Below are 15726 nucleotides of genomic sequence, written 5' to 3'. Positions count from 1 at the left end.
ATCACCTTAGAGCAGAACTGGGCACAACAGGTACCCAAGTGCCACGAAAGGTGCACTAAGGCTGGCAGACTCATCCGGAGATCCAGGTAACTCTTCCTGAACCATCACAAGAGAGACAAGCACACGCAGGGGGGCTTCACAAGAGTTAGAAAAACAGCAGAAGTGCAGCCAGCCAGATGTTTCCTTGATTACAGTCATTATGAAGCTCATCAAAAAGCTTAGGGAAATTGTGTGGCACCTCAGTACGGGTTGGCATCTGTAGACTCTACCCATTCTTCTGCCGTCTTCAAAGGGCTTATAATTCATTGGGAGCCACGTACAACTGAAGAGCTCCCATTAAACCTTACAAATCCTGTTTGAAGAGGACTTTCATTTTGCACCCCACGTACCTGTCAACAAAGTGGTGAATAAACTAGAGCTGCCTCTATGTCCTTCATCACTCTCTAGCCAGCCTAAACTTGGTGCTGTTTTTGAGGGAGAAAATAATCAGGAAAATGATCACCACACCCAGGTAACTGCAGGCAGTCTAAAAAAAACCCCCAAACCCCAGATCCTTCTCCAGAGCAGAAATAGCTCTGATTTAAAAACAAAAAACCCACAACAAAACAAAACAAAACACCCCCCACAAACCCACCAAAAATCCACATGTCCCCTTTATCAGGGGGCATTTATAAATTAGTTGCTACGGAGTAGTTTTAAAAGTTACAAAGATTACAAATAACCACATAGTTTTCAAGAACCTTTATACATCATCTTTTTTTAATTAGATTAGCTTTACAAGCAACTTGAGAGCTCTTTCATAATGAACACTGCTTTTCAAATTACACAACTTTATAGGCAACCTGTAAATGAATCCTGAATTTCTTCGCCTGCTATAGATAAAGGTCTCATATTTCACAGCCAGCTAACATCATGAATAAAAATAACATTATGAAGCTTTATCTTTAACCAGGACTAGACACATACAGATCATAAGACAGTTTAAAAAATAGTTTTAAAACAAGGACCTGCTTGGTGATGCTCAAGACTGAATGTTCAACCGACATGAAATGAACAGTTTCTAAAGGACACGAAAGAAATGGCTGACCTGATTGGTTGACCCTATTGTAATGACTTACATGGAGTGAAAAATTAAGCACTTTTTAAACCTGTCTGGCAAGCACAAACCTACAGTGTGATTAGAATTTGATACGCCATGTAACTGCAGAAGTTTGAATTACAGAGGGAGTGAAATGAGTTTAAAGGCTTATGCTTACATTTCTAAAACAAAACCAACCAAACCTCCGATAAAGTAGCACTAAAGAAGATGAAGTAGAAGAGGTGGCTTTTTTTGCTTGTTTCATTAGTAGCCTAAATGCACTGCAGACCAGACAGTAATGAAGATTTGCACTCCTTGGCCAGGTTGGCAGAGGCACTTACAGTAAAGGTATCCTGTCTGTTTTTCTGGGAAGAAAAGAGGAAAGAGGAAGAGAACTGTAAAGGGCAAGAACTTACTAAAAAAAAAAACCCAAAAAACAAACAAAAAAAAACAAAAAAAGGAAAAGCAAAGTAAAAAAACCCCTGGGATTTCTGTTGGTTCTCCTAAATGATATACGAATACTGATTTTTTTCCCCCCTTCTGTCAGTTTGTTACTAAACAATTAGCTTTTTCATGTTTTACATGAACAATAGTAATCTTTTTAATAAAAAATTACTGAGCTTTCCATAGAAAAGGTCTCTAATTGAATACAAACTATACAGATGCTAAAATTGTCACAAGTTGTAATATATACAGAAATATTTCTGTACACTCACATTGTTTTGGCTAAGTAAGGAAATAAGGGACAGATAGAAAACTGCAGTGGATAAGTTGATCAACCCCCAAACTCCTATAAATATGAATGCTGTCTTTCATAGGTTTGCTTTTGTTTTCTCAAGCTTTTAAAGCTCACGAAAAAAAAGAAAGAAGAGGAGGGGAAAAAAAAAAAAAATCAGCGTCCAAAACATTAATTTCTTAAAAACAAGAGTATCAAAGTTTCTGCACATCTCACTTCTATTCTGTGATGTCCCCTCTCCTTGATAAAATGAAAACAATGTAAAAGAAAGTAAATGTTTTCTTACTAAATATATTCCTCAGTACTGATCAAAGGGCAGTGCCTTTTGAAATCCTTCAGCACAGCGAAAACCTAAAGATGTATTGCACAAGGAGCCTACAGTGATGCACTTCAGCTTCAGTGTGCTGACTGTCTCCTTGATACTATATAATAGATCAAGGTGTCAACTTACAGACTGCATGGGACACCAACATTCGAAAAGGAAATAAAAAAAAAATAGTGAATTTTAGATATTCTATTAACTTATATACAAAGGAAAGGGCGGTGGCAAGTATTCTTTAGAAAAGGGAGAAAGCTCAACATTTTCTGTCAAGTACGTAAGGAGGTTCTGGGTACCTCTAATAGCCTAGGAAAGCCCTTTTATATTCTTGTAACTTGATGGTATTTACCAGGTCCCCAAAGCCAATGACAGCAACCGATAGTGTCAAGTTCACTTAGTGCCAGTCACTTAAAAAAAAACCCACAAAACAAAACAAAAAACGCCCAAAACAAAAAAAACCAAACCAAAAAAACAAAGAAGAGACAGAAACTTCCCCTCTGTGGATTCAACATATAAAACCACAAACTGAATGTTACTAATAGCGAGATACTGATTTGCTTCTGTTAATAAGGTTCAAGAGGACATAGTCAAAAAAACAATACAGCAGCAATCTTTAAAAGTTAAGATTAGTGTGAGATATGATATAAAACAATCAGGTTTTTAGCTGGTAATTAAAGTGCTCCTTTTCTGACTTAAGGTGTAAAGAAAATTAAAGTGATTATCAGTTACTGGCAACCCTTACATTAAATTAGGTCTTTCATGGCAGAGGAGAACAGTATGAACAGTTTTACAAAAATAGATCCATGTTATTTTGGAGAATACTGTAATTTTTTTCTTTTTTTTTTTTTTCAGTTTTTCTTTTTTTTTTTTTTTAAGACTCAATTTTGATAAACTGTACCTGGTCATACAAAAATTACCCAAAATTCAAACTTTTACCATATAAAAAAAGGGAGAGATGAATTGGATTCAGCTGGATGACAGGTCTGGCAAAATATAAGGATGGACAAATTCTATGTAGGGCACTTATTTATGTCCAGATGCATATGCTGTTTCTTACTGATTGCTTATCTTCTTCACATAAGCAGTCACAGGCCTGGAGTCACAATCACATAGTACAATGCTTCAGCAGTCAAAGAACCTTCTATTTGATGCAACATTGAAACACTGTTTGCTTCTTTATTAAAATGTTGGTTTGTTGTTGATTTTCCTTTATCTTGTTATTCACATTCAAAAGTTAATAGATAGCATCAAGATTTATCAGGGAGAATAGCAAGGGGAGTTGCTAAATCAAAGGCTTATAAAACGTCTTTCCCAACTGAGTCAGAAGGTTTATTAAGTTCAACCCTCACACCTTTTTCACCTGCAGAAATATGAAAAGGAAATTGGTATTATTTTCAACATTTATCAAAGTACAGTCTACAGAATTGCTACATCAATTTCCAGATTAGTTTTAAGAGAGTACTTCGAAGACTGTCTAGTACATCAGAATATCCAGAGTTTCTGGGTATTTACCTTCGTAAAGAAACTCTGAGGGATTTTTAAAATGCAACATTCCATTTGACTTGCTGCTAAAAAAATCAACAAAACCAAACCACCAACCAACCCACACCTCTTCTGTCCTTTTTTCTAAAAATTGACCTAGATAACTTCAGATACCCCCGAATAAAAGTTTGACTGTCAAAACATTAACAGACACAGTATCCCATATTCAAGAAAAATTCACACATATTCTGCGTGGCTTTGGTTAGACTGATGCTAAGCCAAAAATGAATAGTTGTATATCTATAAGTTATATAGTATATTATATTTATATATAAATATAATATAAATTATACATGTATAATTTATATTATATCTACTTTTTTATTTTATTGTCAGTAGAAAATAAAAAGCATCTTGCACAATTCTTGCTGCAGATACAGAGCAAAGAATGCAATTTTAACTGCAAACGAAAATGGAAATCTCAACAATATGATCGTATAAATCAATTACAGGGCAAACCAATACTGAGATTTAAATATGCCCTCCAACCCAGCCTTCCCTCCTTAAGTGCCTGCAGTTTAGGGGGATCCTGGAAAGGGAGGGGGGACGGACGGGACAGACAGACACCTCCCCTGCAGACACAAGCCCACCCAAACCGCTTCCCTGCACTCTCTCTGAAACAGCAGCAGCTGAAGCTGCATGGAAATAACCCCAACAGCTCCGATCTGGACACGAAGCCCAGCTTATGGACAGACAGACGGGCTTCCTGCTCCAGTCGCCTAACAGCAAGGAATGGAAATCGCATTCGGAAGTGACTGGCACATGTCTTCGACATCATTGGTTTCAGAGCTCTTGACAAAACCACGGAGAAACTGGCCATGTGCATGCGTGCCCTTGCGGTACACCTGATTTTGGTTTATTTTTCAAACTACTGTAACAAACACAAAATCATGATGGCAATTACAAACATGACAGAAGTCCTAGGCCATTTCTCCTTATAATGCTAATTTGAACAGGAAAATTAGATCAACTTCCTCTTGAGGGAGAAGCCAGAAAAGGAAAACAGATGCTAGATATGTGGAATTGGAAATAGAGGAAGTAACTCCGTTCTTTGATTCCAGATTTTAATTTTAGGCTTTTGTTTTTCCAATACAGATTCTAGTCAAGTTAAGTTGCATTCACCTGCTGAATCACTATACTCGATCAAAACTATTTCCAGGGCTCTCAGTTCTGCAGTGCCTCACAGTCTCTGGTGTATTTATCCTCCACAGCTATTAGGGAGGCAAGACGAGGGAGAAGCTGTATCCCCCATATAAAAATACTGCGCAGCCTCAGGTCTCAGAGGAAGCGTGAGCAGGACAAGGCACTGACCTGGATTTCCCAAGTCACTGTCTAGCAGCTCAACCACTGGGTCACCTTTCCCTGTAAAACCTGACTCCAAGTTACGCTGTTTTTCTCCCCCTTTTTGTGTACAGGGTGGGCCAAGGAGATGGGGCTGCACGACCTAGCTAGTCTTCCAGCAAAAAAGAACACAGAAGATATTAACAAGATTACCTGTTAGATATTTTACTTTAGCTCGTGCTCTTTCATCTGCATCAAAATACCAGACTGTTATTGCGTACCTAGGGAAACGGATGGAAAAAGAACTCCTGAACTATGAAGAAAAAAAACCAGTGAAGCACTTGAGATAAAACACAGCCTAAATGAGATGATACCTCTGCAGTCTGACAGAAGAAAGATTTCATAAAACACAAAGCAAGCAGGTTTGGTTTTTTTTTTTTTCTATCAGTAGGTATCGTTTGAACGGTCATTGAAAGGGCGACACTGATGCTGTAAGTTTACCCTTCTTTTTCCTGATGAGTTGCTATTACGGGTCTCACCCAGAACCTGTAATATAGTCTCCGTCCGTATCACCTTGCCCTGTGACCTCATCTTTTACTTTACTCGGTCAAGTCCAGCACTGAGTCACACTGCAAGAACCTCTTTTTTTGGACATTCGCCGTAAGGGATAATTAACTACCCCTTCTTACACAGCTCCTCTGGTTTTCCACTGCCCACAGAGGATTTAAATATGAAATGCCAGCTATTGAGAAAAGACTTTAAGGAGCTTTAGTAAATGGCATTTCACCCTCTGACTCTGCTCGGAGCACAAAGGGGGAGGGCAGAGCAGTACAGCCTCCTGAAAGGCTGCAAGAGGACACGCCGATGGCAATTCAAGTTACTTCTTGCAAAGGTACTGGTGTTATCTCGCAGCTCCAGTCAATGTTCAGCGCTCTGGCCATCCAAAGTGTTTCAACATGGGCAACAGGAAGCCTGGATCAACGACTCCAATGATTCACCTATTAACATTATCTGGAAACGCCACTCAAGATGTGGGGGCATTGAATGCAGGTACCTTTAGCATCATCCACTGTCCTACACTGAGGGACAAAGGAGATAAAGTTCCCCCTGTGACTCAGACTGGGAGCAGCAACTCTAATACTCCAAAGAAAGAAAAGATTTGTGTATCAATGGTTGTTTCTGCCCCACAGCCCTCTCCCAATTCCCCAAACTAGAATGTTGTGGCTTAGTTTGAAAATGACTATTTTCTAATGACTCCCTCACAACAAGATGGGACATAAAACTGAGTACTTAATCTTCCAATAACATAGTAAGGTGCTAAGGACAAAGGGAAGGGAGAAGCCATAAAGCCATTACGGAGAAACAATGAAGACAACACCCCTTGGCCAAGGTGGGGTCTGCTTATGGCTCTGCATGCTCCTACCCAGTTCTGCCAAGTACATGCTCAGAAACTTCTGGTGTTTCCAGTCCTCCCTCCTACCCACCCAAGAGGATGTTTTCTCCAAAATAAGAGATCAGACATCGATACAAACTCAGCAGCACAGCAGAAGACTAATCAATCAGTAGAAAAAAACCAGTTCTCATCATAGTGCAACTGGAACTGTACATGAAAAGACCTGGGATCAGGTCATAATTCATAGTGTCACTCATTTCTCATTAGGATTTGCTCATTTCTTGATAAGAGAGAGGCATCATGCAATACACAGAGTCCATTAGTCCTACCTTGTAGCAAATGCTGGCTGTACTTCATGAGGGTTGCGGCGATCAGACCAGAAGAATAGCAGTCTATCGAATTTGGGTTCAATATCAGCGAATTGGGCTTTACCTTCTGGAAATATCCGAAGGATGCCTCCACTTACCTGCAAATTAAATATTTAAAACCAGTGCTTGAAAACAATGCCTCATTGTATTTAGAATTACCAAATATCACATTTGAAAATATTTCAGACACTTGGAACTGAAATAAAAGCTTTTATCAGATGCTACAGAAATTATGAATCTATGGCTTTTCGGTTGATATCTTTCATTTAATAAAATGTTTTGCACATTTTTCACTGAGTAATTTCAGAAGGCTTGCAAATATTAAACCTCTGTTCAAGTTTAAGTAAAAAGCTGTGGGTTTAGACTGGTTGTTTATTAGCTGCATTACCTACTCGCAAAAAATGGACACAACTGACTGATATTACACAGGTGGCTAAAAATATGCCAATACAGATGAGAGAAACACCGTATTTCACATGCAAGTTTCACCCTTTCCCATTAAAGAGACTGTTTCATTTAACAGCAGCACAAGTTTATGTTACATTTCTGTAATTAAGACGGGGAAAGACTAGGAAACTTCAAACTAAAGCTTGAATCTTTATCACCCCTGGTGAATTTAGATCTCCTCCAGGCTTCAAAAAACAGTTGGACCTACCTATGCATGCCTAGAAAACAGCACAAGTAGGTGGGGTTAATTATTTTTAAGTCACATTAACTTTTCCTACTGATGGTATGGATGAAATCTAACTACAGATAGCCACTACAGGCCTTCATGGTTAAGTCATAACAGTGCAAGTACTAACAAGGTAAATTGATATAAATGACTGTTTCATAACTGTGATCTAAATCAGTGAACAAGAAGTGACAATTTAGATTAATTTGTTCTCCTAAAGAAAGTTTGAGCTTCTTTCTTTGCTAATGAATGTTCTTGATAATATATTAATTTGTAATTTAAAATAGATTCTGCAGGAAATGAAATACCTTTGTTCATAAATTAAATATCCAGCTAGTAAATTTTTCAGAGTTATTGTGAATATGCAATTTGCTTGACTTCTACACTCTGGTATGTATTCATTTTCTTCCAGGAGAGAAACTGTAAATCAACTAAAAATGCCCCAAAGCTGCATTTTAAGATGTTCAGTCCAACCAGTGCACTTATATGCAAAGATGCTATCATGGCAAAAAAAGGCTAGTAATTTATTTTCTAATTGAAGGATTAAATTTGACATTTCAAAGAGCAAGTCAGAAAGAGAAAGTTTCAAGCGCCTCCATTTCTGACTCAGCTTTCCGATCTACCAGTTTTATGCAAGTATGTTATCAGTCTCATTGTATGTTCTTATAAGAAATGTACAGCACTCAGGAGAAGAAAGGAGGAGAAAGGAAAAAAACACAAAAAAACCCCCCTCTCAGCTGCAACCTGTGTTATCCATATCTGGTGCACCCAATTCACAGAAACTTACTGCTTACGTGCTCTTCCACATGCTACTTCCTAAGTACGACAGAAGTATCAGTAATTTTATCTTTTTTTTTTTTCCCATATACAATGAGAATAAACTTCTCCATAGTTAACTGCATAGCCATCAAGGAATAAACAAAGCTATCTCTGCATTACTCTCTCATGCTTTCAATACAGCCAGTTAGCTACATCCTTTCTTCAAATCTACCTAATTCCACTGAGTTGCTAGGAAAATCTGTATTAAAAAGTTATTTTATCATAGTCACTACATCTATGAAGAGTTTCAAGTCACTCGTAGTAAATTCTTAGACCACTTGAACTGTGTTCTAAACCCTTATCTATTCTATACTCTGTATCTGCAACGGTACAAAGACTTGTGCTGCTTTGAACTATACTGATGTAGCAATAACCATCACACTTGGCTTATTTGAAACTGCTTCCAAGCTACAGCATCTTTCTTTTTATAAGCATACTCAATTAAGTAATCTAGTTGCACAAACAGTAAACTCAAGTCTCAATGGGAATATAAGGAGAAATAAACTAAAAGCCATTATCTTTCAAATGTTCTTTATTTACTCTTTGTGTGTGGGGGGGGGGGGTTACCGTACAAGTAATGTACAGTAAGTTGCATAATTAGATATTTATGAAACTTGGATACTAGCAGATACTTATATGTATAATTAAGAAACATTCATGAAAAACATGCAATGTCCCTTCAGTCTGTCAAGGAGATCCTGCTGGCATCATTCAAAACCTTGAAAATAAACACCTCATCTCTACCTGCTCTCACTAACAGCAGAATCAGGGGGGCAAAGGATACCTACAGTTAACATAATGTAAGAACACAAGTAAGGCACAGAAATAAAGGACATGAACAAAGACCTGTAACAAAGGTGCATTAGCAGACGTATGTAAAAAAAAAAAGTTATAAGAAAGAAATTATTGCATACCTTAGCATCCCAGTCTTTATTAAGATAATATATACATGTAACGCATCTTCCATCTCCATTTGGATTATCAACATGGCGCACGTATCCCGTTCCATTGCCTGGATAACAAGCCACCATAGCCTAGAGTCAAAGAATCAAACACAATAATTAATTTTATCTGTATGTGTGGGGAAAAGTCTACATTTCATCTGTATTAATTCCTAAGTAATTCATACATAAGCAACAGAAAAATTAAGTTAGAAATGATGGGAAAAGAATTTGTTTATCTGTGTTTTCTTTCTAGTTAAAAACTGGTTTTGAACAGAGTTGTCTACAACAAAGGCATGAAACACATTGAGAGGAACACTGTTAATTAAGGTATGGAAGGTGGGGCTGCTCCCAAGTTGTGACTAATCCTTCAGACTTCCCTCCCTTGAATGAACTACAAGAGAGGAAAAATGTCTTGTGTATAATTAAGTAGCATGTGCTTCTCCTTGTGATAAGAATACTCATTTTCCAGACTCAAGTTCACAGACAGCTATCTTTTTGTCTTTTTTTTTTTTTCTTCTGTGTTTCCAATGCAAAGAATTCCTCCTCAAAAAGTAGCATCAAACTTTACTTTTAGGAGACTTTTTAGACAAGACCATTAGCCCATCTTACTCAATCACTCCAAGTGCATTCGTGGGCTTGTATTCTGTCTTGTACATAAGAGGTCTTTGAACCTTTGTCGAAAGAAGCCTACATGTACAACAAAAACATCCTCTTTAGTCAAGAAGTGAGAAACTGAAAACAGACACCGAACAGTAATCTGCAATAACCTTCTGACATCAAACGATTCCCAGGACAGCCACGTATTTAACTTCCCATGCTGCACTTAGCGCAGCTGACTTGGAAGACCCCTCGAAGGTGGTTTGATTTCTGAGTCTTCAGACACGCAGATGTGCGCATGAAACAAACTGGCCACCTTGCTAACGGACAGCCTGATTAGCTTGATTAGCTATCGGTTCACATGGCCGGTTTGTTGTACAGCACATCCCTGTATCTCCATGCATTTGCGGAAGTAGTAATCATTTCAGGTTTTTGAAAGAGATCAGAAGAAAGTTTTCCAGGCCAAGTCATCCACTGCCACCACAGTACTCAGGTGTCTGCAGTGACAATATCCTATCTGCAAAAAGTTGTACCATGAATTTAAAAGAAAAGCAAAAAAGTAAGTTTCTACCAACAGTCCAATACACTACTAACCTCAATGAATGTCTGCTGCCTAAAAAAAAAAAAAAAACCAAAACCTAAAAACTTTTAAATGCAACCACTCCTGTCTAGATTTAGCCTGGTTAAGTTAGAATTTAAAGTCAGACCTCTGGATTGCAAACTCTTTCACCTCTCTTACATAAAATATCAAAAACAGTTTTCCCAATTACCCAATAATCCCAATTTTCACAGTGTTAACTGTGAAAATGTAACCCATCAGATTAAAAGTGTTTCAAATCAACTGTTTGAGTGCATTTTTTGCTTTTTGCTGATAATTTTAACTCCCCCCCCCCCAATGTTAACAAATAAAGCTTTCCACAGTTTGCATTACTTGCAAGAAACTGTGCTTCAAGCCAGCTGAGAAATAGTTTAAAGGACTTGCGGTTCAATCAGTTAAATATTTGTATATCACATGTAAGCAGAATGGATTTCACCATAGTAGCAAACATTTTAAAATCTTTATTTCCACATATACCCCTACTTAGGGAAGAAGCAATTTTTTGGTAGCTCCTTCTAAGCAGAAATCAGAACATAGTATCTGCCAAGCAGTAGCACCGTGGTTATAACACACCTAAAAATTAAGCCAAACTTCATTCACATGAGATGGAAGTGACTACACTGCATGACAGTACTCAAAACTACAGAATTCAAATATACTTGTAACTCTGAGATTAGGCGCTTCAGCTTCTCAATCCCTTTACTGTAACCATAGTATAGTCATCATTATGGGTCTCATGTTATATGACCATACTGCATGTATCAAGTAATGTGACCTAATATTTGGCAAAGTCTTTATTTAACAGTTTTGCTGCAGGAAGATAAACCCACAAAAATCAAAACAGTGAGTTAAAGATACCAAATAATGTAATAAGGGTTCTGTAATTTCCTTTCTTATGGAGAAAAAAAGGAACAAAACAAAAGCAAAGCCGGGCTGGAAGAGGAAGATATTTGGTTTCCACTGAAAGCCAACCCTCTTGAAAAAAGTCCCACGTACCACATAAACCCTACCAAGCTCTCACGGAGCATGAGCAGCAGTGAAAGCAGATCCAGGTCCAATCCTGTAACAGCATTCCTAATAACAGGAAAGTTTTAATTTAAGGGGTTTTGCTGAGAAGCATCATGTAAATTAAACCCCGACATTAGTTGTTGTTCAACATCTGTGTGAAACAGCTACTGAAACTCATTCAGAATGAAGAAAACATTGAGACCGAGTAGCTAGAGCAATGTCGATTGTCACTGAAATCACGAGGAGTTAGACTCAGGTATGAAAAGGTCTTCAGGCACATAAATAACCTAAGTATCTGACACTGAGCTAAAAAACCTAGTGTTAAAAGTTTAGGACAGTTCCCAGGTCTCTCTGGCCAATACAGGTTTTTTTTCAAGGGCATACTTGGTTGCCATCTGTTCCTGGAAAAGATAATTTTGCAGTTAGAGAAGCATAAATTTGCACCCTATAGTTTCTTTCATAAGGTACTGAAATGGGTACTTGTTCTCTGTGCTGAAGGTAAATCAAGAAAGGAATCTTTTAACATCAGTGTTCCTGAAGAAAAAGGGGACCAGCAGCACTTTCTGGAAAGTCTGGGGAGACACCAATTTTCATCAACATCACACACCGAGCAGCCATATTCAATGTCAGAAGCGTTTCATACAATCACTTGAGTCTAAAATACTGTCAATGTTTAAAAAAAGCCCTTGTTTTTCACTTTAGAGTCTGAAACTTCTGCTATCACTAACCACAAGAGACGAGAAACAGTTTTGCTGCGATAACTTATCTAATATGTATTTGTTATAACAGTAAGAATGACTCAGCCTTTAGCGGCAAATTGGAAAGCAAACAAATTCGTGAATCGACCGGTGTGGCATAATATACATTGCTTTTGCCACTTAGTGTGACAATTCCCTCTCCCCAGTTGAGCTACGATAAGGAAAGCCATAAAACTTCACAATTTACGGGACATGGGAAATATATTGCTTTGTGAAACAATATGAAGTGAGTTCGTGTCAAACTGTCATGTACTGCAAGATTACCCACATGGAAAGGACAAAAAAGTGACCCAGGTAAATAATGAAGTCACATACTTTTGTTGTTGTTGTTTTAATATTTTACTGTAAAAAATAAGCAAGCAAATACATGTATGCTAAGCAGAGAGAAAATTTGGGGTTTGTGGCTTTTCTTTTTTTAAACACCGTTAATGGCAGTCAGGAGAGCCAGGCATTTGAGACCAGAATGTCCAAGATTCCTTAACATTTTAGACTATGAACAATAAAATTGTTAGCTCTTCAAAACAAAAAGCTACCTGTCTCATTAGTTCTCCCAGAAAAATAATCTATGAATTCAATTCAAGGCATTACTTGCATCTCAAGGTCTCCCCTTTCATGCTTCTTGGGCATTACAATTTTTAAGCATTCAGTAATCTTAATTTCTGCAAAGAATATATTTAAATCACACTCTGGATTTGTTCACCCACTGGATTCCTTTGCCAACATTTTTAATATTAACCTTCTTTAACCCAACAGCATTCTCTTTTAGTCTGAGCTCTCATGCCTAGCACGAGTGCTGTCCTAAGATACCCTCTGGAATTCATGAGTAATGGAGAAAGCATGAAAGCACACTCGCCACTCCTCAATCCGCCCCAACTTGTGTCTATCAAACCAAAGTACTCACGCACTTCAGAAGCTGCTGATCCCTCATTCGCATACAGATGTTCTACTTGCAAATGTTTAACTCTGGAAAATTAACTTTAGGCCATCAGCCCAAACGAGCAACATTGAGTTGTTAACAGAAGAACTAATTGAAACCACAAATTTTCTGCTAAGCATTGGCATCCTTAGTGTGTCAGGCATTACTCCCATTAACAATTAAACATCAGGGACAATAATCCCTAGTGCATACGGTTTTGTTCACTATGTAAAGAGGCATCAGTGCAGCTTGAAAACGTGATTTCATTTGGGAGTAGCCTCGACCTCCTTTCACAGGGAAGTATGACAGCCACACCCATATATAAAGAAGGAAGACTTGCAGGTAAACAGACTGAAGCTTTTTCCTCTATCCTCTCCATTCTTCTCAAAGCTACATACCTGCAAGTTTAGGTATTGTTCCTTAAAAAAAGGAAGCAATAAAAGCAAACTCTTAGGGAAGATCGGAAAATACCAGTTACATGACAATGTAAAATTCCTTAAGGGGAAAAAAACAAAACCCAAACCACAAACATAAAATGGAGAGAGGACATGTTCTGTCATATTAATCTATTAATGTAAAAGAACTTTATTGTTCAGCTCGGATTAAAGCAAGCTGCATCAGTCAAGGAGATGCTTTTAACATCTTTTAAACACTTTTGCTGTTTGCTGAAGGAACTGCAAATCTCAGTGAGCAAAACAAGATGTCTAAATGCAAGACCAATGACTTCCTACCAAAATTTATCAGATGCTCTCACAAAGACTTCACTGCAAATCCTTGGCATGGGTCATCTGACAGATTACTCAAAGAAGGAAAAAAAAAAAAACCAAAACCACAAACGACACACCACTGCAATGAAGAACCAAATAAAATAATTTAAAAAAAAAAATCTGATCTGTCCCTGTTTGGTCCATCTGTGATGTATTTCTAGTTCAAGAATTTGTTCATCCCTGACAAACAACAGTCCTGAGGAAATACATTTCAGCCAAAGCACATGTCAGTTTAAGATTTTTCACAAGGTGTACAAAATAACAATCTTATTGTTAATAACAACCTTATTGTTGTTAATAACAATCTTGTTGTTAATAAAAATCTTATCTTTAAGCCCTCTCTCCTAAGTTACCACTACAGACATTGAATTTGTCTATTAGCAAAGGAGTATGAGCTATTATTTTCTGTTGCATTTTTCTCTGCAGATATGGTAAAACACCTAGCTGCAGATTAAGAAAAAACAAACAACCCAAAAAACCCCAGCTACTTCAAATACCCGCTATTTGGGTCATCTTCTGGCAAGCACAGAGTAAAAACTGAAGGCAAGAACGACAAGCACGGGTCACCCCTGTCCTCTGGCTGCTGAAGGCAGCAGCAGAAGTTTTACCAGGACAGTAGGCTCGGCAAAGCTGCCAGCTTTTGAGCTGGGAAAGGGGAGGCAAGCTGAACTGGGAACAGCGATGAAAAATGAACTCAGATAGGAAAGGAGAGAGGAAAAAATGAGAGTTGACATAGCTGCTTATGCTATAAATAGAATCAGCACACGGCTATGTACACGGATTATATCTTCCATGAGCTTCTAGGGAGCTCAGTAACCTGACCTACCTCACTCCTTACCAGGCCTTTCAATGCAATGGCGAATACAAGATTTCTACCTGCTTTGATAGAACCACATTTCATAAGCATACAAAATCAAGCAACATAACATACCATCAAAAGTTTGGCACAATAGCGTTGCTTATTTCTAACTTGCCAATCAGATGTTGATTTCTCAGACTGAAGTTCAGAGAAAGCTTTGCCAACCTAGCAGTTCAGTGGCAGGCTCTTCAACTTCTCTTCAAATTAAGTCACTGCTTTGCTCTTCAGTTTTATGTGACGTTTACCTGCTTACAACATTCACTTCACACATCCTAATAAACTGACACAAATCAGAAGGCAGAAACTTTCATGTTGGTTCAGTGGCCGTGCTCAGCCCAGCACTCTAGGGCCAGAAGACCCACATGGAGTTTGGATCCAAACACCTTGAATGTAACCAGGGTGCTCCTCAGCAAACAAGCTTAGGTATTTTACGCTGTAGCTACATAAAGTTTGGTACTCCCCCTTTACCGTTCAATTCTAATTGCGCTCAACAGCAAGATCACACAAAGTTGATTTCCAAATAGCATTCCTTTCATTCATGCATGCGCGTAGGCTCTAAGAAATGTTCACGAGCTCTTGAATCACTGAAGAAATGTGCATACAAGTTCGAATAATTCATCAGTTCTTCCAAATGGCACAGGAAAAAAACCCCAGAACTGCAGTTGCTTAAGTCTGATATTCAGGAAATAACTGTGAATGTGGGATGTGCTGACACTTTGATGAATACATCTAATAAATAAAAAACTTACATAGGATAGAGAAGCTCCCATGAAACTATCAAGAGCCACCACCCTGAGGGAGATGGTGGAGATTCTCGCGCGGGGACAGAAGGCACATCCCCTGCACGGAGGCTTGGACTGAGCCCTGAGGAAAGCAGGGCAGTCAGAGAAATGCATCTCAAAAGGTGAACCGATGAGCAACTGAAACCAGTGTTACAGACAGACATAACAGGAAGACCTAAAAAATACACTTCCTAACTCCCAGCTGAAGTCCTGCAGCCCCCACCGCTACTCAACTGAGATAACAACATTTAAACATTAACGAGGTTCTCTCTGCTCTCCTGTACCTGA

At 38.3% G+C, this 15726-nt stretch overlaps 1 protein-coding gene across 6 annotated transcripts in view; it reads right to left on the bottom strand.

Moving 5' to 3' along the window:
* Window positions 1–726: 726 nt before the first annotated feature.
* EGLN1 (egl-9 family hypoxia inducible factor 1) overlaps window positions 727–15726 on the bottom strand; it is a 36060-nt gene continuing 21060 nt past the window's right edge. The window contains exons 2-6 of one of the 6 annotated variants that reach the window (XR_008237862.1): window positions 9124–9243; window positions 6679–6815; window positions 5170–5237; window positions 3070–3493; window positions 727–1443 (exon numbers count right to left, since the gene is read on the bottom strand). Coding sequence is in view for 3 of the 6 variants with exons in the window: in XM_052805217.1 (XP_052661177.1) it covers window positions 3429–3493; window positions 5170–5237; window positions 6679–6815; window positions 9124–9243 (390 nt within the window). In the remaining 3 variants the exon portion in view is untranslated. Of the gene's footprint in view, window positions 3494–5169; window positions 5270–6678; window positions 6816–9123; window positions 9244–15726 lie in introns of all 6 variants that reach the window. The other 5 variants (XR_008237863.1, XR_008237864.1, XM_052805217.1 and 2 more) reach the window with 5 other exon arrangements.

Source organism: Harpia harpyja, chromosome 13 (assembly GCF_026419915.1).
Source record: "Harpia harpyja isolate bHarHar1 chromosome 13, bHarHar1 primary haplotype, whole genome shotgun sequence".
Classification (NCBI taxonomy): Eukaryota; Metazoa; Chordata; class Aves; order Accipitriformes; family Accipitridae; genus Harpia; species Harpia harpyja.
The sequence above is the reverse complement of the archived record's forward strand: the minus strand, read 5'-3'. Positions and strand labels throughout refer to the sequence as shown.